Below are 24,128 nucleotides of genomic sequence, written 5' to 3'. Positions count from 1 at the left end.
CTAAAAATAAAACATCTAATCATACATACTTTAATCTTTCTTTTACTTTGCTATCTCTTCTATCTTTTTCTTTACTATATTTAACTTATTAAACACAACTTTCTTAAATCTCGTGCCGAAAAGAAATGCCTCAAGTAACGTAGGACGGAGGGAGTATTTATTTATGAAAAAAAGCATTTATATATAGAATAAAGCAACTGTTGTTTTAAATTTTGTTGAATACTCCCTCCATCCCGCAATAGGAGTCTTATTTGGTTATGGCATAAGTTTCAAGAAATATAAAGAAAATTGAGTTGAATAAATCAGTGGAATATAAGTCTCACTTATATATATTAGTTTTATAATAAAATGTGAGTATAATAAGTTGGTGAAATGAAGAATCTACTTATCATTTATGAATAAATGATAAAAGTGAAATATGATTTTTATTGTGAGACTAACCAAAATAACAAAATATATCTTTTATTATGGGACCGAGCGAATAACTCGAATGGAATAGAATAGAAAAGGTTGATATTAATTGACGGCTGGTCTCCATTTCCCAACTTGGCTTATGTTCTGTATATTGATACATAAAGTGGATTTTCAAGTTGATGTGCACCTTTTGGCACACCATAATAGACTAGAAGTTGTTGTCACTATTTTATTTTGATATAGTGACATACAATAAAATATTATAATCGCCACATTTTTTACTTTTATGCATATTAACAACTACACATCTCATAATTATGCATATAAATGATGTGTGGATACCACAAGATCATGATAAACACATACTACCATCTCCATCGCCATCCTATTATTTTATTGAGAATTTGAGATATTTCTTTTTAGGCCATAACTTTAAAAAGGTAAATTTAAAGAGTGAAGAATAAAAATTAAAATAAAGTAAATACAATTATACAGTGGAAGTGCTGGAGGTGTATCAGACAAAATTACAAAATTATAATTCAAAATTATGCAATAAAAAATAACAAAAAATGGACATTGCATAGATATAGAAACTTGAGGTTACAACTTACAAGAAATAAAACAACTAACTAGAAAAAACAATTTGTTACAAGGGAGATTAAATTCCACAAGAAGGAAGTTAAGTACTACTAATAAAAATAAAATCATAGGCCTCAAACTACCTCCGGCCAATCTTTGCATTTTTTTTCCGGCTACTCTCTCCGACCGTCCCCGGCCTCATCTCGTTCGAGCTCCTTTTGTTGGAGACGCCATAGGCCTCGTTTCCTGAGGCCGAGGACGATGAGGAGGAGCGTGTTGGGGGTTTGTCTGACCGGGATGAGCTAACGAAGGCTTTGATGTCGCTCTCGAAGAGATCGTCAAATAGTTCTTGAAGTTCTTCCAATGTCTCATTCCCACCTTCCTATCATATACAAAAACATTGCTTTAATATCAAAACACACTACTTAGCCATGGATCATTATTAGGTCATAATTGTTCCTACAATAAAATTAAAACTAGGCCCTTTTTGGGCAACAATTTTCATGTTCTAATGTCAAATTTAAGATTAAAAAAACATAAAAAATATTGTAGGATAAAAGAACTCACACTGGATTTGGTTTGGTTCATCATTGTAGCCATCTCATTCAAGAACTCACCCATTCCCTACATAAAATCAAAGAACAAAAAGAATTGAACACCAATTCAAATATATGCTATATAAAATTAAACTCACGTGGTTGACTAGTTGTATTAAACGACGTTATTTAACTAACCTCACGTTTTGTTCACATAGTATTTTCTGTCTATCACATCATACATAATTTCTATCGAATTCAAGATTATGGACCAATTGAGGAAAAATGGCAAAATTATGATATAATTATGTAAGTCACGAGATTAATAGTTAGTTTTTTTACAATTTTCCTTGAATAAAATAGACATAATCTAAAGGCCATTATCATCCTCTAATAATTTAATTAGAGACCCTATCCATGTTGGTTCATTAAAGAATTCCAACTATGAGATATTGGGACCACATTCTCATCATCTCAATAGCCACCAAACTAAAATAACACACTAGAAACATTGATTTGTATCTATTCAAACAACTTGATCCCACCATTAGTCATATGTGAATCAACTACACTAGAGAAAAGGTGATAAAGTTAATATGCCAAAGATCTCATGTTTGAGTACCGTAGCGCAGTCTTTAAATTTAATGTTGCAATTAAACGATTACGCAACTTACATCGTTGTCGTCGTCATCGTTGCAGTCGTACACTCCGACATCGTACAGAAACCTCTTGTTGGTGTCTGAAAGCACTGTTTTTGCAACAGCATGACATGATAAGTAAGTCCACTTGAAGAAAGTTCAAGAATTCAAAATTTTTGACAAAATAAGAAAGTACACTTGCAAGTTGCAATATAATTGATCAAGTTGTGTTTGTGGATAAAAAAAAATGACTAGAAACTACTCACCAACACATTAACACAAAAGAGAATCCACAAAAAATGAGTGGTGATCTAAAAAATTTGTGTTCCTAATGCAACCAGAATCAAGGCCAAAGAATTCAAACATCTGCATTAAAAATCACATATCTCAATCAATTCTGATCAAGATGGCCCACCAACCACCTCTGTTTACCATGAACTAACAAGATTTTTGTGTTCTAATTGACAGCTTTTAATCATGATCATTTAAATAATTATAAAGTAAAATGAACATAATGATGTAATCATTTTTTTACCTGAATATGCTTGCTGAATAGCTTGAAATTTCTTCTTTGCCTCATCTAAATACTTAGAATTCCCTGAAGCAGAGAACCGATCCGGATGCCATTTCTGTCACAAAAACATCAAATTAACTCTTTTCCAGATCAAAAGCTATGATTTTTAACAGAAAAACCATTTCAAACTAGATATTCTCTCTAGTATATGTGTGTCTGTGAGAGAGATAGTCATCAATAAAGATCACAGTTATATCATCAAACAGAGGAAATATCACATTTTTATCAGCAAACTGAGGAAAGATCACATTTTTATCTCAACATCGAGAAAACTGCAAAAGCCCAGTTCAAAACCACTCCTAACAAGGTTAATCACAACATATTTGCAATGTTTTTCAAGTTTTTCAGTGTGTGTGTGTGTGATTCTGAGTAAAGATCACATTTTTATCTCAGAATAAAAAAAAAACCAGTTTAAAACCAATCACAGCAATCATGCACAAGAAATTTAAGATGTTTTCAAGTTTATCACTGTGTCTGTGTGTGATTTTGATCTTCATGAACAGCACTTCCAATGCTACTACAATTCTCAGTGAAGTAAAGATCACATTTTTATCTCAGGAAAAAAGAACCAGTTCAAAGCAACTCACAACAACCTTACTCACACAAAAATTCACAATCATTTCCAGTTTGATTTCCTTATAAACAAACACAACAAACAATCATATGTCAAATGCTGTAATTCTAACCAGAGCAAGTTTCTTGTAGGCATGCCTCAGCTCTGCTGATGTGCATTCCTTCTTCAACTCCAAAACAGCATAATAATCACAGCTCTTATCTTCTTCACCAGCCATAGCCTCAAAACTCCACAATCACTCTACAAAAAAAATAATAAAAATCCGATCTTTTTCTTGTCCCAACACACCCTTTTTTCAGCAAATGCGTGTGTTGCATATGTAGTAGAAAGTGTACATGTACACATACTAAAATAATACTACTCCGTATTTGTTACTTCTCAATAAATGCTAAAAGATCACTACAAGACGTAACCATTTGCAAGTGTTGAAGAGAGAGAAACAACTCTCTCTCTCGAATAGTTTCCAGAAAGCATATTAATGTGCAGGGTGTTTTTATACTGAATAATTCCAAGAAAATAAAATGCTTTAAAAAAGGGGCAAGTTTTGAAGAATTTTGTGGGGTGGTTGGTTTGTTAGATAAGGGAGTGTGAGGTTGAAAGGTTTAACGGCTGGGATTGAATGTTGGGTTAGATATTTTTTTCAGTTTCTGTCTCCAGAAGCTTCTCCATTTACTGTTTTTGGTTCTCTTGCTTTTTTAATCCTTTTTTTAAAGTTTTCTTGGATTGATGCATGTTTTTGTGATTTTCATTGGCGTAGACAACAGGGAATTCTTGGCCACTTAGCTTGTTTTTGACTTTGTGGGTAGGAAAGGAAATTAATTTGGTTTGGGGATGCTCAAGCTCCCATGAGTTCAACTTCTTGCTTTATCCATAGGGGCTGTTGCCTTTCTTTGGGGAATTGAAAGAGGGCCTTGAAAAGCATGATCAAATCAAGATAGAAAGGATAAAAAGTAGTGACATAGATAGAATAATATAGCTATGATATCAAGAATTGGAGATAGATCATGCAAGATATTTAGGAGCCTTTTATTATTTAGTTACTTTTATCTTATGAATCATGTTTATCTTTAATAAGTAGGATCAAGAGTCTTTGTACATTCTCTATGCATACTTCCTCGAGGATTGAAGATAGATATCCGTGGGATAAAATAGCGATCATTCAATGCGTTTTTCACGCCTCTCGTGATCAGCTTGTCTGTCCCAGCACCTTCGGCTTTCGCCCTTCACTTCATGGGCAATCATTTACATTGCGACACGGGCACCCTCTTGGTGTGCGCATCTTCTCCTACCATCCCCCCTCCTCTTTGAGCTCGTTGTGCTCGCATCCTCAAACATAACACTTATTTGAAAACGATAAGAGTACAAAATCTTGTACTATTAGGCTCATGGAAATTGCCTCTCAACTACATGATGGTGATATTCAACAAAGAGGTGGGCTCACAGAAGATCATCCGCAGTGTGCGGGCATATCTAACATTATCACATTTTTCTCTTGTATAATTGTCAATATCTTTGATATCAAGTTAGAAGATAGAAGAATAGATATCACTTTTATATGTTTGCACCACAACCTCAACTTTTGCAATTGGTATCAACAAAAATCTATGATGTATGGCTTCAAGTCTTCAACTTTGTGTTTATGACTGAAATTAGAAGGTAGAGTGGTCCATATTCCAATTATGGGATCACGTGACCAACAGGTGCAAACTTGCTGCAAATCACGTGCCTCATAATACAAAAATTAGATACTTTTTCTTGTTTGGTTTCAGTTAAAGACAGTAGAAGGAAATATCAAACTGAATCACAAGATTGTGAGGGGAATTGTGTCCACGTCAACAAAGAACAAATCCCACCGTCCTCTTTTCTTCAAATCAATTAAATTTGACAGCAATAGTTAAAGAACTGTGTAGAAACACAAGCCTGAAACAGATCAGCACCATATTTATTGAGGTTTCATCACATATAGTATGTGCTTTTCGTGCAACGACGCGGGTATAATGACATCATCAATATACACGTAGTAGACCGTCGAGGTTCAAAATATGTCGAACAAAATTGAATTTGTGTCTATACTCTATAGCAACGAGGATCAACTAACTCAATGTTCTAAGAGCTTTGATCCAGTCTATCTCGACTCGAAAATCACCTGGACCAGAGATGGCGCCTGGGATTCCCCCTTCTGCATTCAGCGAGAGAGACATTCCAACAACGCGAGATGGGTTCATCTCGAGCTCTGCGTCTATCACATTGCCTCGCCATGTTGGCAGGTATCGAGCAAGGGGGATCTGGCAGATAGAAAAACATAGTTCTTGATTAGTAAGAGAGTTCAGTTTTTGCTCGTGCGCAAGAATGGAAATGTTTCTCTTTCGTGTCTTCAATACTGAAAATTGAAAAAGACAATGGCCCCCCTTTTAATCATCTGTATAGTAGGCACTCGTATGACTGCCATGGCCACATTGTAAGTGTGTACGCGCAAGAGAGAGAGAGAGAGAGGCTTGCCTTGGCAATGTACCAGTTGTCCTTAGGCACATAAACAAACGCTTGCCACGAGTTATCTTCTTGTTGTCCCGGAGAATTCACCCAATTCTCTGTATAAATCTGCATCGAAGTTAGATTTATCCTCGATTAGCTTGTTCCCAGTTATATAAGCATCGTTAAAACTGCATACGATTGCACTCAACTCGCTTAAAGCATCAAAAAAGAAAATCTTCTTCGATGTGTCCAAAGTTCATAACAGGGTCAAATTACTCACAGTAGATATGTAGCATCGCCCGTCTCCTCTAACTTTTAGAGCCAATGTGTCATACCCATCCAGATCAATGAAGCCATCAAACTGCAAAACAAGTGAATGAAGCTAGTGGTATAGAAAACTTTATCCGCTCAAAGGACAATTCTATGGACAGCTTATTCATTCAAACTTCTGCACTATAACAATCATTGGTGAAAACGTAGATACAGCCAGAATACTTACCATTCCAATCCCTCGAAGAGTGAAACTTGTTAAAGGAACCATTTTAGAAAAGGAGAATATGAAGACATGCTATTGATCTCTATTTCTCGAGTATAGTTTACCATTACCTTCTTAGATCTCATTCCGCAGAATCCACTTCTACTTATATTCCACTTAGTACCTTCACTGACATCCAAGGAAAGGTTTCCAGAAAATACACCTGTGAGGTTTTAGTACCAACAAAGTGACTTTTGTGAAGGCAATCGTAAGTAGCTTTCATTAGTAGACAGTAAATAACACTATTTCTGTGACAATTATGATGAGCCGATCACATGAGAAAAGGGTTATGTTACTAACCAGTACCACTTGATCCATTTGTAGATTCTTTTATCTGCAACGATGCTGATGACAAACCTGAAAAAGTAATGTTTGTCGTTTATACAATGATATCTGCGATTTTCCTTCTTCATATTCTATCCTTTTCAATTTTCATCAAAATTCTTTTCATAAACAGTGCTTGCTTGGAACATTTATGATCGGACAGAGCCAACAAAACTATCATTTTTAATAGAGTATTCTGGAGAAACTGGTATCGCCTCACAACATGTACGCTAAAGTTACACAAAGCCAAGTAGAACACAAGGAAGAATTTATCAACTTTTTATATGAACATTGAAATTTCTCATACTGATACCATTGAATTCAGAATCTGCGTACAAATGCCATCGCTTTAGCTCCTCTTTTGAGTCAAACTTAAATATGTATCGTTCACTTGGAGGAAGCAAGTCCTCAGGTTTCCATAAAAGAGCTGCACGATTAAGGCAAACACAAAAGGGGGAAGGGGTTAGCGATTAAAATTAATTCTTCGTATACTAACAAATATTACGAGTACGAGCAACATATCACCTAAACATAATTCTCAACTTTTTTCTATCCTATTTCTCCTTAAAAACCCCATAATCAACCAAAGATTGTGTTTTCTAGATTTCTCTTTTCAAAGTATTAACAGTAATCATAGTTCCTCACAACAACTTAACATAAAACAAAAAAATTGATCCAAGCATATGTTTTTCATTAATACTCAAAGCTGCATAATTTGACATCCTCCTCAAAGCAACAAGAATTCACATGCCAAGTTCACATTAGATTCATCATGTTCCTAAATCAGCTTAGCAAACAGCTTTACAATGCTAATAATTAGGCAAAAAGAGGAGCTTCACCTAAACCACACCTCAAAGAAAAGGGAAATGCCTAACGCGGTTGCTGATGAAGAAGAGAAGGCAAGTGAAAATTTTACCTCTTTTAGTTGCATTAACGGAAGCTTGCCACAATCCACGAAACCTAGACATCTTCTCGATTAATTTATGGTGAACTCTGAAATCGAACATCAATTTAGTTTCACATAGTTTACGCATAACATATATTTGAGTGATCTGAGCTGCGAAAACCGAAGAAAAAAAGAATTGCCTGTAATCGAACTCGTAGGCAAGAAGAAGTTTTGATGATTTCTTCACACATTTTCAAAGCGTAGTTTCTAGCTTGACTGAGGAAATGAAATGGTGGAGAGGATCGGATAAAACGGCGCCGTTTACTGTGAACTTCATTAAAACACGTTTCTTTTATAAATTTTTGCGAATTTTATTGTTTAGACATCAAAAAGAGTAAACTTCATTCAAATTTACAAACTTTTGTACGCTTTGATTTTGTATACCAACTGCCAAAAAATTATATAAGTGAACTACATAGTAACTGATTTTTCACTTTCGCACGTAAATAGTACCTGATTTTTATTTTATATTATTTTTGATACTTATAAATCACATTTTTTTTATCTGATGCAATTTTCTTCCCAAAATACCCTTTAAACAAATATATTTTCCATTTATGTCATAGAAGGTATTTTGAACATACATAATATTAGTACCAAAAGTGATATTATAATATCTATTCTCATTATCCTCACTCTTTATAATACTATTATTATTAATCAATATTAATATTATTATTTTAATGTTATAAATTAATAATTAATTCATTCTTAATATCATTCAAATATATTTAAATATAATTATTGTTATAATTATATTTAATTATTATAATGATGTTATTGTTATTCTTATAATACTAAAAATTGATAGTAATGAATAAATAATTGTACTATAATTATATAAATTATGAATCACAAAATATTATATAATAATAATAATATTAATAATAATAATATTATTATTATTATACATTAAATTAGTAACTAATCAATATAGCCTTCATAAAAATTTATGTTGTGAATTGTATTCATAATGATATAAAATGTTGAATGTTTTTAATTATGTGTTTCAACCTTAAACTGAGTATAAAATAATTTAATAAAAAATATCTAATTAATTTAATCACTTTAAATAATTAATTTAATAAGGTATTTTATTTATATTATGAATGCAATTAGATGTTGTATAAAACACTAAAAAGAAAGAAAAAAAAGAAGAGAATAGAAAAAAGAAGGAAGAAAAAACATAAACTTAGGGAGAAAAAAAAGAAAGGAAGATAAAATATTAAAAAAATGAAGAAAAAAGAAAGATGAAGAAACTAAAGAAGAAAAAGAGAAATAAGAAAATGGAAAAAATAATCACATATTTTGCACTATTTAATTGAAATTTCTAAAAATATCCTCTATTAAAAAAATCACATGTTTGAAATTTCTAAAAATATCCTCTATTAAAAAAATCACATGTTTGTTACTCAGAGTCATATTTATCACAGAGTACTAAAAATGATATAATATAAACTAAATAGCAGGTACTACTTTTGTGTGAAAGTGAAAGATCAGGTACGATACATGCTATTTACGTAGTTCACTCAAATTATAAATACACAAATTTATATGTATCGCAATTGTTCATGGTTTAATAATACAGAAAAATCAAGAGTTTATAACTAAATACACAAATTTATATTTATCGCAATTGTCATGGTTTAATAATACAGAAAAATCAAGAGTTTATAACTAAATTCGTGGATAAATACTGTAAGAAAACGTGCTTACATTCCAACAGGTGTCGCATTTCCAGGCGTTTCTAGACTTTTCTTCAACAATTCTGGAAATTTCAATCTTCCAGCTTAAAATCTCACTCACTTCAGCTGCAGCAATCATCACCCCAATTTCGTTCAGGCATTACATCGAACACATCCAAATCTTCATAAAATCTTCGTTGAGCATACCGAATGAGCTCCGTCGTTGAAGCCATGACCGACCTGCTGAATTTCCCGGAGACACTCGAGAAGCTACTGCACTCCGCCTCGCGCCACGACGGCGGCGGCGGCCGCGGCGGCGTAGCCAATTTCCCGGCCGACATTCTCGACACGCCGAAGGAGTACGTCTTCTACTTGGACGTCCCCGGGCTATCGAAGTCGGACATTCAGGTACGAAATTCACCAGAAATTCAGCTCAATTGCTCGATTGAAACCAAAAATAATTAGGCATTTGTGAAATTGATGCGAATTAGGTCGCTTGAGCCGAAGTAATTTATGAAATCGGTGCGGAATTCATGAAATTCACCAGAAATTCAGCTCAATTGGTCGATTGAAACGAAAAAAAAAATTAGGCATTTATGAAATTGATGCGAAATTTATGAAATTGGTGCGGAATTGGTGCAGGTGACGGTGGAGGAGGAGAACACGCTGGTGATAAAGAGCAACGGGAAGAGGAAGAGGGAGGAAGGGGAGGAGGAGGGTTGCAAGTATATACGGCTGGAGAGGAGGCCGCCGCAGAAGCTTACGAGGAAATTCCGGCTGCCGGATAACTGCAACGTGTCGGCGATCAGTGCGAAGTGCGAGAACGGAGTGCTGACGGTGGTGGTGGAGAAGCTGCCGCCGCCGCCGAAATCGAAGTCGATCGAGGTCGCCATCTCTTGAGATGGCGTTGTAGCTTTTGTGTGTGGGTTTTATGGTTTTAAGTGTGGGTTTATGGTTAAAATGTAGAATGTGATTTTGTATTTTGTGTGTGATTATGGGAATTTACGGTTTTAGGCTTCGGGATTAAGTAGTAAATCCACCGTTAAATGTGAATTGTAGTTCTGTTTTTTTATTTCTAGTTTGTTGCTCATTCCGATTTTATGATTATTCGATTTCTCTTTATATATTGGATTTTAACGTTTTTGGAGAAATATACAAACAAAAAATTTCAATTTATGAGAAAATTATGTATTCAATTTTCCAATACTTATTACTATATAAATTAAAATAAAAAGTGATAAGTACTCCTTACTCATTTTATTTGTATAATAGTATAAAATTTTAATGTTCACAATAATTTATAAAATTAAGGGTTTTTTTGCCAAAACCTTTCTCCGAATTCCGGTTTTTCCCATGAACTATGAGATTTGTTTTTAAAACCACGAACTTTCATTTCGTTAGGATTTTCCTCCGGCGGGTCAACGACGAAACCCGGGTTGTCTACATGTCAATTTTAATCCTATTTGTCACTAAATTGATTAATTGGATCTTATTTGGCACAATAATACATACAGTCACAATTATTATATAACAACTGACAACTTTTGAATAAACAAAACACAATTTTAACATTTTGAATTATGCTATTCAGGTTGAAAATATGCTATTCTGGTCGGTTGGGAAAATCCTAACGAAACGAAAGTTCGTGGTTTTAAAAACAAATCTCATAGTTCATGGAAAAAACCAGAATTCGGGGAAAAGTTTTGATTTAAAAAGCCAAAAACCCTAAAATTAATTATGTCAATAATCATTTTGAAGTTATCAAAATGTATTATATGTATTAAATAATATTGATAGCAAAATAAAATAAATATTCAAATCATGTAGTAACTGATTTAAAGTAGCATTTCTAAATCAAATTATAATCCGTCCAAAAAAATGTGGCCGAACTAACAAAAATTTTGGCACATAAAAAGATTGATCTTCATAAATTGGGGAGAAGCATAGAGTCCCAACAAAATTCCCCTAAAACAAGATTTATAGGTTTATAACTAAAACAACAGGAATGAGCACATTTTCCGAAGTTATGACAAAATTTACTAACCATCTCTCAAATAGGCAGAAGAAGCTTCTGCTTCTGTATGCACGGCCGCACCGTGCATCCTTCCGGAACACATCGGAGAATCGCCGTCGCCGGAGTTCTGCATTAACTTGCACAAGCAGAGCTGCGACTAAGATAGTTTTCTCTTCTTTTTATCCTTCTTCGACTTGTGCTTCTTCTCTTTGGGTGCATTCGGTTCAAGACTTTCTTCCTCCATCAAATGTTCATACTCTTCAAGGCTGGCGAAAGGGGAAGCTCCAGGACCTTTACTCGATTTCCGCTTCTTCGTCTTCGTCTTCGTCTTCATCTTCTTCCCTTGTTCGAAGCCCTCGTCAAGGTCGCTGTCGTCGCCAAAACCGCCTTCGCCAAGCGCTGCCTCATCTTCGTCGAAGTCGCTGCCGTCTTCTGCTTGTCCTTCCATGATATCATCATCATCACTGTCCTCGTCCAAACTGGCTCCGCCTTCGTCGGATACTTCGTCGTCTGTGGGGATGTCGATTTCTCCGTCGCTACCCTCGGCTATCAAGTCTTCATCGTCTTCATTGTCGAGATCGTCATAGTCATGATCGCTGTCTGCCTCTGAGCGGTTGGAAGCGTCCAACACGTTTTCGATCTCTTCGTTGTCGCTTTCGTCCTCGTCACCGGCAACGGCGTAGATCTCCTCAGCAGCCTCGTCCTCAGCTGTCTTCTTCTTTTTCATCTTCTTCTTGAGTTTCTTGGAGGAGTCCTTTTTGTTCATGTAAAACTTGTGGAAAACTACATCCTCAGGTGGCACGTCGGCCTCGGCCAACGACAGGATCTCTGGCCCTATCAGCTGATGGTTCATGTCAATCTGCAAGAAGATGGACGGAAGTTGAAGATCACTCACGGCTAAGTGAGATTGAGCAAAATCGGGAACATGTGGATGCGAACAAACCTTCTTGGCAGGTTCAATGTCGGAGGCGCCATGCCACGTGTTCTGCTTAGGCTTCTTCTCCATGAACTTGTCCAGGAATGCGCCAAGGGAGAGGTCACTGATGGGGTTACCATTGTACACAATGTTCACTCCAGAGAGAAGAGTTTTGGCCATTGCAGCAACGGAAGGGTGCCCGTGTGAAGCAAAAACTGTCAGCTCCCGCCAGGCGGCCCGATCTGCATTGCTGTTGGCGACGAGAGTTAGCAAGCATCAAAACAAGAACGGATTATACGTCGGAATATGCTGATAAAACATTTACAAGAGCCAGAATTACCAATAAGCAGGTTCTCTGTGCCGCGGGTCGTAACCTCCGGGTGGTGGGGTGGGAGCTTGATTACTGCACACTTCAAGGTCACCAGTCGACTTCAACTTCGATTTCACAGCTTTTTTGAAACCACCTCCCCCGAATAAATCATCTGCTTCATTTTGGCCATCCTCATCGGAATCAGAGGTTGCACCTTCAAGAAGTGATTCCTCGCTATCATCATCAGATGCGTGACTGGTTTCAGCTACTTGGCCCTTCTTGTTGCTATTATCAGGAATTGCCTGATCGCCGTCATTTTCAGTAATATCTTCGAAATGCTCGAGATCATCATCAGCATCAACAACCTCATTCTGGAGCACCATATTCCTAAAGATAAAATAAGTTACAGTTTCAACCTTCAACAGTCTGTACACCTTTACTATAACGAAGGTTATTTTGTAGAAGAAAACGATGTACCATAGAGGAGGACGGGCTTTCAGAACTTCAGAAAGCAAAAATAGACATCCACAAGCATACTGAGGCGGCAGCTGTAGGGCAACCTGTTACAGAGAAGCTGTTAATAAAGCATAACATATTTTGTTGTCCCCAAGTACTAGAGTTTCAGTATCTGACAAATAAAATCTGACTGCAGACGTTCCTAAGCAGCAATAATATAATAATATCATATTTTAATGCTGGCAAGCATCGATTTAATACAAACCTGCAACAGACGCTTTGAGAATGCACATACACGCTTTATATTAACATCATTCTTCATTGCCCTCAATAGAAGTGCAATAAACATTTCTTCCTGCCATTGTAGAATAAAACACGATTAAACATCTCATTAAATGGAAGAAAAAATAGTCTTTTACCAAATCAGAAGAAGCACTAAATAATGCAATCATTCAAATAGTAGATAATATTATTTTATTGACCTTGGAAGAATTCATTGCAGCTGGAAGCAGCAATTTTGAGTACAAGGCACGATAAAACCGGTCACTGACAATTTGATTTTTGGATGAGATTTTGTCAAGAAGCATGAGTGCTTGGACACCCACATTGAAATTCTTAGAATGAACCTGGTCAGAGAGCACATACTTCCCGGTGTAAGATATCTTCGATATAGACCATATATCAATAACTACAGGGAATTCTTGGCATTAAAAGACCTACCAGCTGGAACAACAGTGGCGTCTGGACCTCTATAACATCATCAGCTTCATCAGTTGACACAAATGGGAAAGCTCGATTAACACCCTGCATCAGAAGAAAGGGTAGCTTTCAAATCAGCTATTTGTGAAGTCTTTATCATACTGGATATAACAAGATTAAGTAGTTTTGGTTGAGTATGAATAGCAGCATTGCAAAAAAAGGGTATCAGATATTTCCCGTTTATGATGTTACTAGAAAAGAAAAGAAAAGGAGAGACCATTTTTACTGACCGTTAATAGAGCCGATAATAACCGTGAATCCATTTCAATATGTGACTCTGATAAGGCTTTTGATTTGCCCTCTTTCGAAGAACTTGAATTTTTTTTGTCCTTCTCCTCTGATTGTGCTGTTGAAGCCTCTGATATCAAAAGCTAAAGAAGTAAAAGATGTAATTAAACTCCTTCACAGGATCAAAGAGAGCATACAAATTGGACTGTATAGAAGGGTAAGTATTAAAACTCCAGATCCCACCTTGAAAAGGGCAAAATATATATCAATCAACCGCTTTGCTGCTTTAGGCCCATCCCCTTTGTGACTCAAACGAATTTGAGTCAAGAAGTTCACCTGTTCATCCACAGAAGAATGAGGTTCAATATACTCTTAACCAGATAAAAAAAAATCAGTTGAGTTTAAAACAGGAAAATAATGAGGAAATCTAACTAAAACCATACAGCATGGTACTTGGAGCGTAATCCAAGACGAGGTCGAAAAAGGAAAGTGTCCACTTCATCTATTACCACTGCCTGTAAAAACAAATTTTGATTTCTTCAATTTCTTCTTGCATAAGTATGATGGGGAAGGCATGAACCATGTAATCCAAAATATTAGCATAAGGTGCAAATATGAAAAACCACCTTCATATTTGGATGCTCAGATAAAAGATTCGCCAAGTGATAATCAGCATTTGACGCAACTTTGTTTTCAGGATCTCCAAGCTGCCAGGGAATCAAGAATTAGAATAACATAGTCGTTGATTGTTAATTTGTCCACCATACTATTTACAAAAATTGATTCTAGAAGTACCTTATTGACCAGTGCAGATAGCAATTTGCGCTCTTGTTCTGATTTGTTCTTCAGCAACGTATATATAATCTGAAACATTGGATCAAACATGAATACAAGTGCTTCTGTTTCTTTCTTATATGAACCAGTTACACCACATAATCCACTGGCTCTGTTTCATATTGTAAAATTACCAGTCATTAACTGATTTGCAAGAAAAAGGATAGACTGCGCCACACAAGCAAAGGTGATCCACTTACCTTTAGTGCCATGCTTTTGAGCCTAACTATCACATCCAGGGAAGCTTCCTGAAGAGCGGAAACAAATTGTTCATACCTGCAAATTAAACAATATCCATCATGTTCGATGGACAGTGATTCTATACTCAATCTTATCATATTGCACGAAACTATCATATTTAAAAAGTGACAAAATCAGCTAGAATCTAAAAATGAGAAAAAATGTAACAAGAGATACCTCTCCTTCAAAGATTGCTCCCAATACCAAAAGAGTAACAGAGAATAACCATCTTTGGTATCGGAGAGGTGATTTAGAGGCTTCTGAGAGAGTGTTTTCAGTTTCCGATCAGGTAACAGACTGAAAAAGGAATTTAACCAAGATCAGTTTCCCTTCAAAACTGGAATGCAGCCATAACCAATCAACACTGACAAACTCACTTGTTATGTTAAGTCACAAAATAAGTTAGTTTAGCATATATAGAAGACAGCATACAAGTAAGGAAACTGGAAGAGGCTAGTTTTTGCACAACTATTTATTGTGATTTTCAGCAACATCCACTTGACCAGAAATAAACTGGAAAATTTATTCTGTCGAACAAGTAAGGGGAACAAAGAAACTAGGAGAACTCACATAAGAAACATTTCTTTCAGTGCTTCAAAGGCTGTGAATGCATGTCGTTTCCCAACTTTTGAAGTCACCATTCCTGCATATTACAATTCTCACAATGTTAGCTTATAAAGCAGCTAGAGACTCTAAATAGATAAAATTTCAATTTAGGCTATCAATACTTTCACTTCACAACACATCTACTCTCTAGCATTCCCCAACATAGCTGAAGTCAACTAATCCCAGATTGCTACGACAACTTGTCTTTCTCGCGCTAGCATCACTCTTGGAGCTATTCAGCTCAAATTGGCCAAGATGAAGCCGTGATCGATGTGACTTATATAGCTTGACAACCCAAAACATAAATCATCAAAGAACACAAAAACCATCTTGAGTCCAAACATAGCAATATCCCAAGAACTAAAACCAGATCAACCAATGTGCATAAGTAAGATGTGTGTAGGTTGTAACTCAGAAGAAAAAAAGCTAAAAATAATTCACTAATAAGCTCATTACCCAAAAGAGTGTCAACTGCCCTCAGATTGGCAACTGCATTATCCCCAATCAAAACAGACAGCGCGGAAACCTTATCAGCGGCCGTCCCTGACCTCTGTGTTGCAAAAAGCATCTTAATATCTCCATGTTGTCCTCGCGACGTCATATATTCCTGGGCGTACTGAGCCAATAATCGCTCCCCCAATTCCCTCTTCTTCTCCACCAATCCCTTCCACTCCTCCGCATCCTTGAACTCGATTTTCTTATCATTCCCGATCAATTTCTCCTCCAGCTCCGCCAAGTCGCTGTGCCACACTCCCGCCAAGCTCGATTTCACCAGCGGAAGCTTCGGGAGATTCTTAAACTTACTATCAACAGCATTCTCCTCCGGCAAATTACTGCTCATGAAATCGACCTTCTCGTTTTGAACTGGTCTAGGATTGTTGAACCTACCACCGGCATGATTTCCCTGTGAATTATTGCTCCTGAAATCGCGCTTCTGGTTCTGAGCTGGTTTGGGATATTGCTTGGGGTTCGGTTTAGGATTGCCGAACTTACTGTTAACATGTTTTTCCTGCGAATTGCTGTTCCTGAAATCGCGCTTCTGGTTTTGAGCTGGCTTAGGATGCTGCTTGGGGTTCGCTTTAGGGCTTTTGGCTGCGGATTTTGGCGATTGAGAGGCGGCTTTGAAGGAGCCGGTTTTGCGGAAATCAGAGTCGTTGAAGCCGGAGGAGGGGGCGGAGGAGGAAAATCCGAGGGTGGAGGCGAAGGCGGCTACGTCGGAGTTGAGGTCGACGGCGGCGTCCCTTGGGGGTTTGTTCTTTTTCACGGCGACCATTTTCGGGTGGATTGGAGTAGTGAAGCTGCAGCGAAGAAGAAGAGGGTTTTAAGGCCCAAGGGTTTTGGACCTTTTTACGACGTCGTTTAGGGAAGGCTGATTTGTAGTTGTAGAAATTTGAATGGACCGATTGAAGAAGCCCACGTTCCATTTTATGTGTTGGTTTACTCATAAATCGAAATTAATCTTAATCACTTCAAATCAAATAATATTAAATCGATTTAATCTTGAGTCAATTCAATTTCAAATAATCTCGAATTCAACTTTAGAACAATTAATTTCAAAAATACATCGACAAAAATTCAATCTTGGATCATTGGATCAATTCCATTTAAAACCATGCATCAATCAAAATTTAACACTAATAAATTATACAAACAAAACAAAAAACAAAAAGGGTGCATACAATGATGAAATAAATTGATAACAACGTATGTACACAGAAGATAAAATACAGAATTCCCAACGACAGATGAAAAGTAAACTTACTATTTACAAATCCAAGGCTAAAAAAAGAGAGAAAAGAAAAAAGGATTGTAGTGTTCAAACTATCTGTACTTTCTCCTCAAGAAATGAATAATTTACTACACCAGTAAAATTAGTTGGTTGCAAATGTACAATTTTCAGAATATATCTCTGTACCAAAATTTCTCCATCCATTTTTATTGCTAAGTTTTTTTCCACCATTTATTTCTCTATTCACATCCTTTGGATGGATTCATCAAGTCAAATTATGGCGCCAATGTTACTGCCTGTTTTTGGGGATGAACGAATGTCTTAAGGAAAGAGCACGTTGCCGTTGATGACCCAATGCACGAAACTGTCAGAGAATCCGGTGAGGTCGACTGAGCTGCTGGCAGAGCCACATTCGAGGTTTCCGCTGACCAGTTCCTTTCCCTGTAAGCACATAGATGAGGTGACTGAACTTCGTGTTTAAGACACAACTATATCCGAATTTAGGCTGTAGATTGAAAAGTGTGTTGAAAGTAAACTGACCTTCAAGCTTGATCCAGATTGATGGCATGGGGTTGATTCCATTTTAATTTCACCCGAAGACATTCCAACGTTTGGGGAAGCAATTAGCAATGATCTGTAATGAGGAAGGTACAGTTAGCAACGAACAAGCAATTTGCACAATCCATGTTGAAGAAGAAGATCGTCAACATGAACCTCAGATTTCTGGTTTCTGGGAAATAATGGTTTACCTTTCATAAGTTTCCTCTTCACAGGAGTTCCCGGATGAAGATAGGCAATCCACATCAAGAAAGTTTGAACAGTTGATTAGATCTCTGCGGTCAACAAAGTATGTACTCTCGTTTTCAAGAGCCTGCTCTTGTTGCGCATCAAGGAACAGCTGTTTACGTGACATCGAGGGAGTATACCTAAAAATTGAAGCCAATGATGTCAAGACATCGTGCAACCAATACAAGATTTAACTTGGACCTAGAAAAGGTTTTATGTGTGCAATGCGCCATTTACTTCTGCAAATGTAAAAACTCATACCGGGAATAAGTTATAGCAGTTTCACAAGTTGAAAATTCTGGAGTCGATTCTGAAAGACACACGCCACAGTCTTGAACCTCCATAGCTAATGGCCTTTGAGAACTATTCATCTGAAGGACTTTCTCCTCAACATTGGCTGAGTTGTCACAGAGAATGTTCCCATCAGAAAACGATCTTTTGATCATTGACCTGCAAACTCATTTGGCATTAGCAACGCAACGCAAAGCACAACAGCAAAATACTTGCAGTGTTCCCAATTACAAACAGATTTCTAGCGACAAGTATTCAGGGCTAAAAAAGTTTTGTTTGCTTTTTAAATAAACCCATAATCATAGTATGAACAAAATGTATAATTCGCATATTGTGTATCTGACATGAGTGGTAACATGGTAGGTGCAGGTATGTTTTGTAAATACCTAGCATTTTCTGCTGCAAATTCAGAGCCACGCTTTCCAATACTGTAATGTTGATCAGAATCAAGCTCCCAAAGAGCCGGTTTACCCTGCTGTGGCTGAAAATGACCTAAGAACCTGCTCAAAAAAAAATTAAGCGTGTATAATAAAATATTAATCACATCGGAACCTAAAATGATATGCTTAAGGCAGGACCAATTGGCTTACACATTTATGGCGTCTTGTTTCTCAGCATCCATGTACGCATTACTGTAAAAACGCTGAAGAGTTCTCAAAAACTCTTGGGACTGTGTTGCTGCTTTCCACTGACCTCTTCTCTCCGAGAAGATCTGTTCATTGTAGCACATATTAGGTCATCAAGAAGAAGAAAGAAGAGCGGATTATTGAAGTTTACGATGTTTATCTCAGCAAGAAAAAACAAGATGAGAATTGGGTTTAAGGTGTTGCAGAGTAACGAAATTTATAAAACCTCTCATGGTCAAAATATACCTTATTGTGTGCTGCAGATCCACCATACTGTAGAGCAAGAGTGTCGCCCATAGCTTCATAAATCTTCATTAAATCATCTGCCAAAGAGGAGTCTAAACCAATACTAGGACTATTGATATACCCTAATGCATGCAACTGATGACCAAGAGCAACAAGCCCATACACGTATTGGGCAACATTTGTCCGGTCCAAACAATCTATGCAATTTGTTCTTAATACCCCTTTCTGAAACAAGGGCGACTTTACAACATGACAATCATTCACATCAGAGCCAATTCCATCTTCAGCATTCATATCATGCCCATCTTCATTCATAAGGAAAAGGTCTTCATCGGGGCAATCATCATTGCAATCACTACTGCAGGGGAGTTGGCTGCAGAAGAGTCGATCGGTTATCATATCGTGTAACAGAAAGAAGGATTATAATCATAACTAACTTACAACAGAAGTAATATTAGTACACAACAAACATAGTGACCCAGAAATTTAGGTAAAACTAACTATCTATCTAGTAAAATGCATTTAACAGTTGGCTTGCCACAATATCAGTAATTAATCAAATCCCTCACCTTGATACTGGAGGTAATTCACAATAGAAGAAGCCAGTTAAGTCCAACGCGTTAGCTGCTACTTTGACTAAATATGCCAGCACACATGCCGCTTTGCTGTAGAGCAGACAGAGAGATCTTAAGGTTACAATATTCAAGAGTGAAAGTAAACAGGAAAAAAAAAAGCAAAGGGAAGGGAAGGAAAGAAATTTGAATATATACTTTCTAGAGTGTTTACTCAAATCCCAATGAAGGAACTTCAAGCGATTTTCATGCGCGAGATCTTTATTGATGACTTCGATAGCATGAGCAAACTCTGCACGCAGAATAGACTCCCGTGGCTTCTTCTCACGAGTCTGGGAATTGAAAAATGGAGTTTTAAAGAAATGTGACACAGTAACTATCTGGAGAATGTAGATGGTGATTCTGCCACTTTAGCAGTATTGGCCCAACAGCCAATGCTAAAGTTTACCTTAATCAAGTTTAGAATAATGATAGGATTGCCATATCTCTTAGCTAGATTCTCAAAATGAAGCTTAGTGGCTTGATATGCATCATCCTTCTTCGATACTGCACAAAGGTATGGTTAGAATAGTGTCTAAAAAGCACTGAAGTGTGGATAAATTATTTTAAATAATCGCCATACATATGATGTCTGGTTTAATATTCAATCTAGAAGTTTCTTGTGACCAAAAGAGTGGTATTGAACCCCGATTTTGCACAACAGAAGATATTTGTCTTGGTCTTCCAACCACATCCTCAAGCACTATTTGTTCGGTCTCAACATCATTTGCTACACGACCCTTTTCATTAACCCCACGTTTTAAGTATCTGCATCAGAGACACAAGGACTGGATTTTATTACAAAATATTCACGTAGTTGAATACAGACCTAATTCACAATGCATTATGGAAAAATCAAACTTGTATTATAGAAAAATGGATTGAGATCATGGACATAGCAAAAGAAATAATTTTTATTAACAATCATAGAAGAAACAAAAACTAATTAATGAGGCTAGAATTTTAAGGACCTGGTGCCAGCATAGTGACGCGATCGTCTAGCAATAAGAATTAAACTGAAATCGTGGCCAGATACTGAGAGCTTAACCTGTTAAAGATTCAAAGTTAAAAATCAAGTCATGATAATAAAATATGAAGATACTCAAATATAAGAGATAGTGAGTATTCAATAAAACATGAATTTCACAAAACATAAACTGCTTATATCATAGAGATCAGAACAACTAAATCATAAGAGCAGCATCCCTATAACAAATGAGGACAACAGAAACGATGGGCTGACTTCTTATGAATATAATTACCTGTTTAAAGAATCCATAAACCAATGCTACTGTCCAAACAGAATTCCTCAGCTGATTTCGAATACCACGAGTTAAGAATTCATTCCAGACGAACATTGTCTCATAGAGGGATAATCCTGTTTCATGCTTGCTTAGATTCCTTTGAAGACTAAGCATAACATGGTAGGAGTAGCTAAAAAAGAAGTCCTTGGTGAGATCCACATTGCGTAAGAGCTTCTTGTATCTATTTATCAACAAAAGAGAAGGCACGACAAAACAAGTCAATAGAAGTCCATTTCAAAAGTAAGATATAAGAGAACAATTCTTAAAAACATAAAAAACTAAAGGCAAGAAATGTCCCCCTGAACTCTGATGATACCTTCGTCATTCAACAAGTTAAATTAATACCACAACACCAATGTGGATTGTCCTGCACATTAACTGGGAAAAACTGGCAACGGGCACTAAGAACAATTTAACTACGGCAGATACACTAAGAACTGTGCTTAAGATGATCTCTAAAAGGACTATCAATTATAGAAAAAAAATAACACCCAAATGCTATACTGCCGTAAACAATTAGCATCGTACGACAGCCTGTAGAGAAGGGTGCATTGATGATATATTAATGAGATCGCCTCGAAAATGTAGATCCGGCAGAAGACACTTCAATATAATATAATATAATAATATAATAAAGGTAAAGCATTAAATAGCTTAACAACAACTACATTAACAATTAACAATAAATAACAAGCGACATAAACATAACACGCATATTCAATCTTATAGTTTTGTCCTCTCGAAACATAGCAACTTTTTACATATGAATTGGCAAAAGACCTGTTCTCGCTTTTAGAATAAGCCATATTTGAGTTGGCAGAACAATAAGGTACTGGGATCATCTCGCTCTTGGCAACGGAATATACTGCATGACCACAAATTGTGCCAATCTTCTTTCTTTTAGTGATAATGATCATGTAATAAGGTCCCAAAAATTTTATGAATCCTGTAACCACGAGAAGAACCACAAGAAAGTCAGATGAAAAATATATCCTTTTTTAACCGATTCACACAACCAACTTGTTGAGTGGTAATAACAAAGATAACATACCAACAATTCCATAGCATGTGGTGACAAATTTTAGCCCGCCCGTAGACTTGTTTCCATCAGCAATTCTTTGCAGAAGCTCGGATTGTTCATCCTGAGAGTACAGTGTCGAATCTTCAACAACAGTAAGCTCGGTTTGATCTGATCTGCTTATCTTCAAGACTTTCCAGTACTTTTTCCTTCTCTCAAATCCAAACATATAGAAGTTCTAGAGCAGCAAGAGAAAATGAGTTAGCTGATTGTGTAAGCAGAGGACAAACATAGACTCATGTCATCAATTCAGTCATATATGTTCATACAACCAACTCCAAAACAGAAAGAATGTAAATGCCTTTACTATAGAACTCCGAAAGTGAATACGATTTACAATGATGCATAAAAAGAGCAAAATATAAAATCAAGCCAAATTAATAGCAAGCTCTAGCAGCTTACAGGAATCACGATCACGTTTCAATGGATTGAAATCAGATGCCAACGTCAATAACAGTTCTGTCCCTTACGATTAAAGCAAATACACAATCCACAAACTTAACGCACCAATCAAAACACAGCAACTTACTCCCCAAATTCAAACCACATATAGCAGAAGATATCATCACAACAACAATAATTCACTTCCAAACAAGCAAACAGCAACGAGATCAGATATTTATACCGAGCGAGTTTCATAGAGCATGAATTTCTGAAACTTGCCACCGCCGCCGCCGCTAACGTCATCAAACCTCGCCTCCACATTCAAAGGAGCCTTCGCTTCATTCTCCAAAGTCATGCTTCCAATTCCCCGAGCCTCGAGCTCGGGCTTCGCAAATCCAACTATCGCATACAAATTCCCCAAGCAAAAGCTGCAAGTCAACTCCGCTCCACAAACCCTACCTTCATCAAACAACTCAGCTTACAAAAACACGCATCCGAAATCCAAATTACAACTCTATTACTCACCAGCAACTATCAAACTACAATGAGACTCGATTTTCAGCTAAAATTTTTCAAAAAAATCGGAAACAACAGAGAATACGCGAGCGAGGCTGCAGATTGAGAAGGCTGGGGTTGAAATAAGGCGCAGATCGAGAGAGAAGATTTAGAAGCAAAGCTCCGGCGACTGCGTCCACAAAAAATTGGCGTGAAGAGAGAATAAGGAATATACTACTAATAATTTTCTATTTTTATGCATTTAATCTGTAGCTGTGTAATTATTGGCTGTCTTCGTTTTCAAAATATAATTATCCAGCTTATTTCATGAAGCATTTTGTCAATTTAATTATTCACATCCTATCTATATTGATTAAATAAACATATGACTCAAACACATACTATTTGACTTATTAAATGGAAATAAAACGTTTGACAAAAAATTGTTAACGTTTCTGAATTTTAGGTAAATTTTGGTTCTAAAAATCATAAAATTCAATATTGTTCACGCTGCTGCGGCTGAAAATAAATTTGATCAAATTTTAGTTCGTAGCCATGAAGTTTGATTAAAAAAACCACAAATTTATACATGTCGAGCTGATTTTTTGTCGTGTAATAATTATGAATATTGTCGATATTTTTCAAACAAAACTTTTAATTGCGGAACAATACAAAATTTGATCCAATTACATTATTTTCCCATCAGTTCATTAGGATAAAAAGGAGTATTTCTATTAATATTGAGACATTATTATTATAGTATGTGAAATTTTTTATTCATTGAAAAAGGATTTAAATGTCCCAAGCATATTCTTTTGATTTAAAAATGAAGAAAAACATAAAATTGAGTGTCGTTTTAGAATTTGAGTGTTGTTTATTTATTTTAAGACGATATTATGAAAAATCATTTTTAGACTTGTGATCGTCTTTACTTACAC

The 24,128-nt window shown here is 36.3% G+C and overlaps 5 protein-coding genes across 9 annotated transcripts; 1 reads left to right on the top strand and 4 right to left on the bottom strand.

Annotated features, from left to right (window-relative positions):
* Positions 1-974: 974 nt before the first annotated feature.
* On the bottom strand, positions 975-3,796 carry LOC125203949 (chaperone protein DnaJ-like). The gene is made up of 5 exons (XM_048102476.1): positions 3,428-3,796; positions 2,703-2,796; positions 2,204-2,277; positions 1,561-1,617; positions 975-1,375 (listed from the first exon to the last, which is right to left on the bottom strand). The coding sequence occupies exons 1-5, from the start codon at positions 3,530-3,532 to the stop codon at positions 1,133-1,135; spliced, it is 573 nt and encodes a 190-aa protein (XP_047958433.1). The 5' UTR covers positions 3,533-3,796; the 3' UTR covers positions 975-1,132.
* Positions 3,797-5,236: 1,440 nt separating this feature from the next.
* On the bottom strand, positions 5,237-9,424 carry LOC125207138 (probable complex I intermediate-associated protein 30). 2 transcript variants are annotated; one of them, XM_048106357.1, is made up of 8 exons: positions 9,309-9,424; positions 7,563-7,639; positions 6,960-7,073; positions 6,623-6,679; positions 6,394-6,485; positions 6,068-6,148; positions 5,815-5,913; positions 5,237-5,600 (listed from the first exon to the last, which is right to left on the bottom strand). In XM_048106357.1, the coding sequence occupies exons 2-8, from the start codon at positions 7,612-7,614 to the stop codon at positions 5,409-5,411; spliced, it is 687 nt and encodes a 228-aa protein (XP_047962314.1). In that variant the 5' UTR covers positions 7,615-7,639; positions 9,309-9,424; the 3' UTR covers positions 5,237-5,408. The 2 variants fall into 2 exon arrangements, with proteins under 2 accessions (XP_047962314.1, XP_047962313.1); XM_048106356.1 differs by lacking the exon at positions 9,309-9,424 and adding an exon at positions 7,733-7,869.
* Positions 9,403-10,399, top strand: LOC125207139 (17.4 kDa class III heat shock protein). Its single transcript, XM_048106359.1, has 2 exons — positions 9,403-9,685; positions 9,920-10,399. Exons 1-2 carry the CDS (start codon positions 9,488-9,490, stop codon positions 10,175-10,177), a joined length of 456 nt encoding a protein of 151 aa, XP_047962316.1. The 5' UTR covers positions 9,403-9,487; the 3' UTR covers positions 10,178-10,399.
* A 777-nt stretch (positions 10,400-11,176) lies between these two features.
* LOC125205880 (protein SLOW WALKER 2) lies at positions 11,177-16,971 on the bottom strand. The gene is made up of 16 exons (XM_048105053.1): positions 16,097-16,971; positions 15,605-15,677; positions 15,212-15,331; positions 14,995-15,070; positions 14,756-14,824; positions 14,587-14,667; positions 14,404-14,475; positions 14,204-14,296; positions 13,963-14,103; positions 13,694-13,777; positions 13,456-13,599; positions 13,239-13,328; positions 12,995-13,077; positions 12,548-12,904; positions 12,235-12,457; positions 11,177-12,150 (listed from the first exon to the last, which is right to left on the bottom strand). Exons 1-16 carry the CDS (start codon positions 16,911-16,913, stop codon positions 11,449-11,451), a joined length of 3,225 nt encoding a protein of 1,074 aa, XP_047961010.1. The 5' UTR covers positions 16,914-16,971; the 3' UTR covers positions 11,177-11,448.
* A 341-nt stretch (positions 16,972-17,312) lies between these two features.
* Positions 17,313-23,418, bottom strand: LOC125205299 (phosphoinositide phosphatase SAC2-like). Of its 4 annotated transcripts, none has more exons than XM_048104139.1 (17): positions 23,221-23,418; positions 22,937-23,154; positions 22,285-22,489; positions 22,014-22,179; positions 21,192-21,414; positions 20,901-20,977; positions 20,513-20,697; positions 20,339-20,436; positions 20,089-20,222; positions 19,888-19,983; positions 19,319-19,691; positions 19,037-19,158; positions 18,833-18,946; positions 18,417-18,605; positions 18,119-18,295; positions 17,910-18,003; positions 17,313-17,810 (listed from the first exon to the last, which is right to left on the bottom strand). In XM_048104139.1, exons 2-17 carry the CDS (start codon positions 23,048-23,050, stop codon positions 17,691-17,693), a joined length of 2,487 nt encoding a protein of 828 aa, XP_047960096.1. In that variant the 5' UTR covers positions 23,051-23,154; positions 23,221-23,418; the 3' UTR covers positions 17,313-17,690. The 4 variants fall into 4 exon arrangements, with proteins under 4 accessions (XP_047960096.1, XP_047960097.1, XP_047960095.1 ...); XM_048104140.1 differs by having other exon boundaries at positions 22,937-23,150; XM_048104138.1 differs by having other exon boundaries at positions 22,937-23,418.
* Between the last annotated feature and the right edge of the window lie 710 nt (positions 23,419-24,128).

Source organism: Salvia hispanica, chromosome 2, assembly GCF_023119035.1.
Source record: "Salvia hispanica cultivar TCC Black 2014 chromosome 2, UniMelb_Shisp_WGS_1.0, whole genome shotgun sequence".
Classification (NCBI taxonomy): domain Eukaryota; kingdom Viridiplantae; phylum Streptophyta; class Magnoliopsida; order Lamiales; family Lamiaceae; genus Salvia; species Salvia hispanica.
The sequence above is the reverse complement of the archived record's forward strand: the minus strand, read 5'-3'. Positions and strand labels throughout refer to the sequence as shown.

Coding starts and splice junctions, on each gene's coding strand:
- LOC125203949 (XM_048102476.1), bottom strand. CDS start 3,532: ATGGCTGGTGAAGAAGATAAGAGCTGTGATTATTATGCTGTTTTGGAG. Junction 2,797..3,427: donor CCTACAAGAAACTTGCTCTG/GTTAGAATTACA, acceptor TTTTTGTGACAG/AAATGGCATCCGGATCGGTT. Junction 2,278..2,702: donor TATTCAGCAAGCATATTCAG/GTAAAAAAATGA, acceptor TTGCAAAAACAG/TGCTTTCAGACACCAACAAG.
- LOC125207139 (XM_048106359.1), top strand. CDS start 9,488: ATGAGCTCCGTCGTTGAAGCCATGACCGACCTGCTGAATTTCCCGGAG. Junction 9,686..9,919: donor TATCGAAGTCGGACATTCAG/GTACGAAATTCA, acceptor GAATTGGTGCAG/GTGACGGTGGAGGAGGAGAA.
- LOC125205880 (XM_048105053.1), bottom strand. CDS start 16,913: ATGGTCGCCGTGAAAAAGAACAAACCCCCAAGGGACGCCGCCGTCGAC. Junction 15,678..16,096: donor GGCAGTTGACACTCTTTTGG/GTAATGAGCTTA, acceptor TGTAATATGCAG/GAATGGTGACTTCAAAAGTT. Junction 14,297..14,403: donor TACGCTCCAAGTACCATGCT/GTATGGTTTTAG, acceptor GTGGATGAACAG/GTGAACTTCTTGACTCAAAT.
- LOC125205299 (XM_048104138.1), bottom strand. CDS start 23,050: ATGACTTTGGAGAATGAAGCGAAGGCTCCTTTGAATGTGGAGGCGAGG. Junction 22,180..22,284: donor CACATGCTATGGAATTGTTG/GTATGTTATCTT, acceptor TCGTGGTTACAG/GATTCATAAAATTTTTGGGA. Junction 18,947..19,036: donor AAACAAGACGCCATAAATGT/GTAAGCCAATTG, acceptor TTTTTTGAGCAG/GTTCTTAGGTCATTTTCAGC.
- LOC125207138 (XM_048106357.1), bottom strand. CDS start 7,614: ATGTCTAGGTTTCGTGGATTGTGGCAAGCTTCCGTTAATGCAACTAAA. Junction 7,074..7,562: donor CGTTAATGCAACTAAAAGAG/GTAAAATTTTCA, acceptor TTAATCGTGCAG/CTCTTTTATGGAAACCTGAG. Junction 6,149..6,393: donor GCGGAATGAGATCTAAGAAG/GTAATGGTAAAC, acceptor CTTGTTTTGCAG/TTTGATGGCTTCATTGATCT.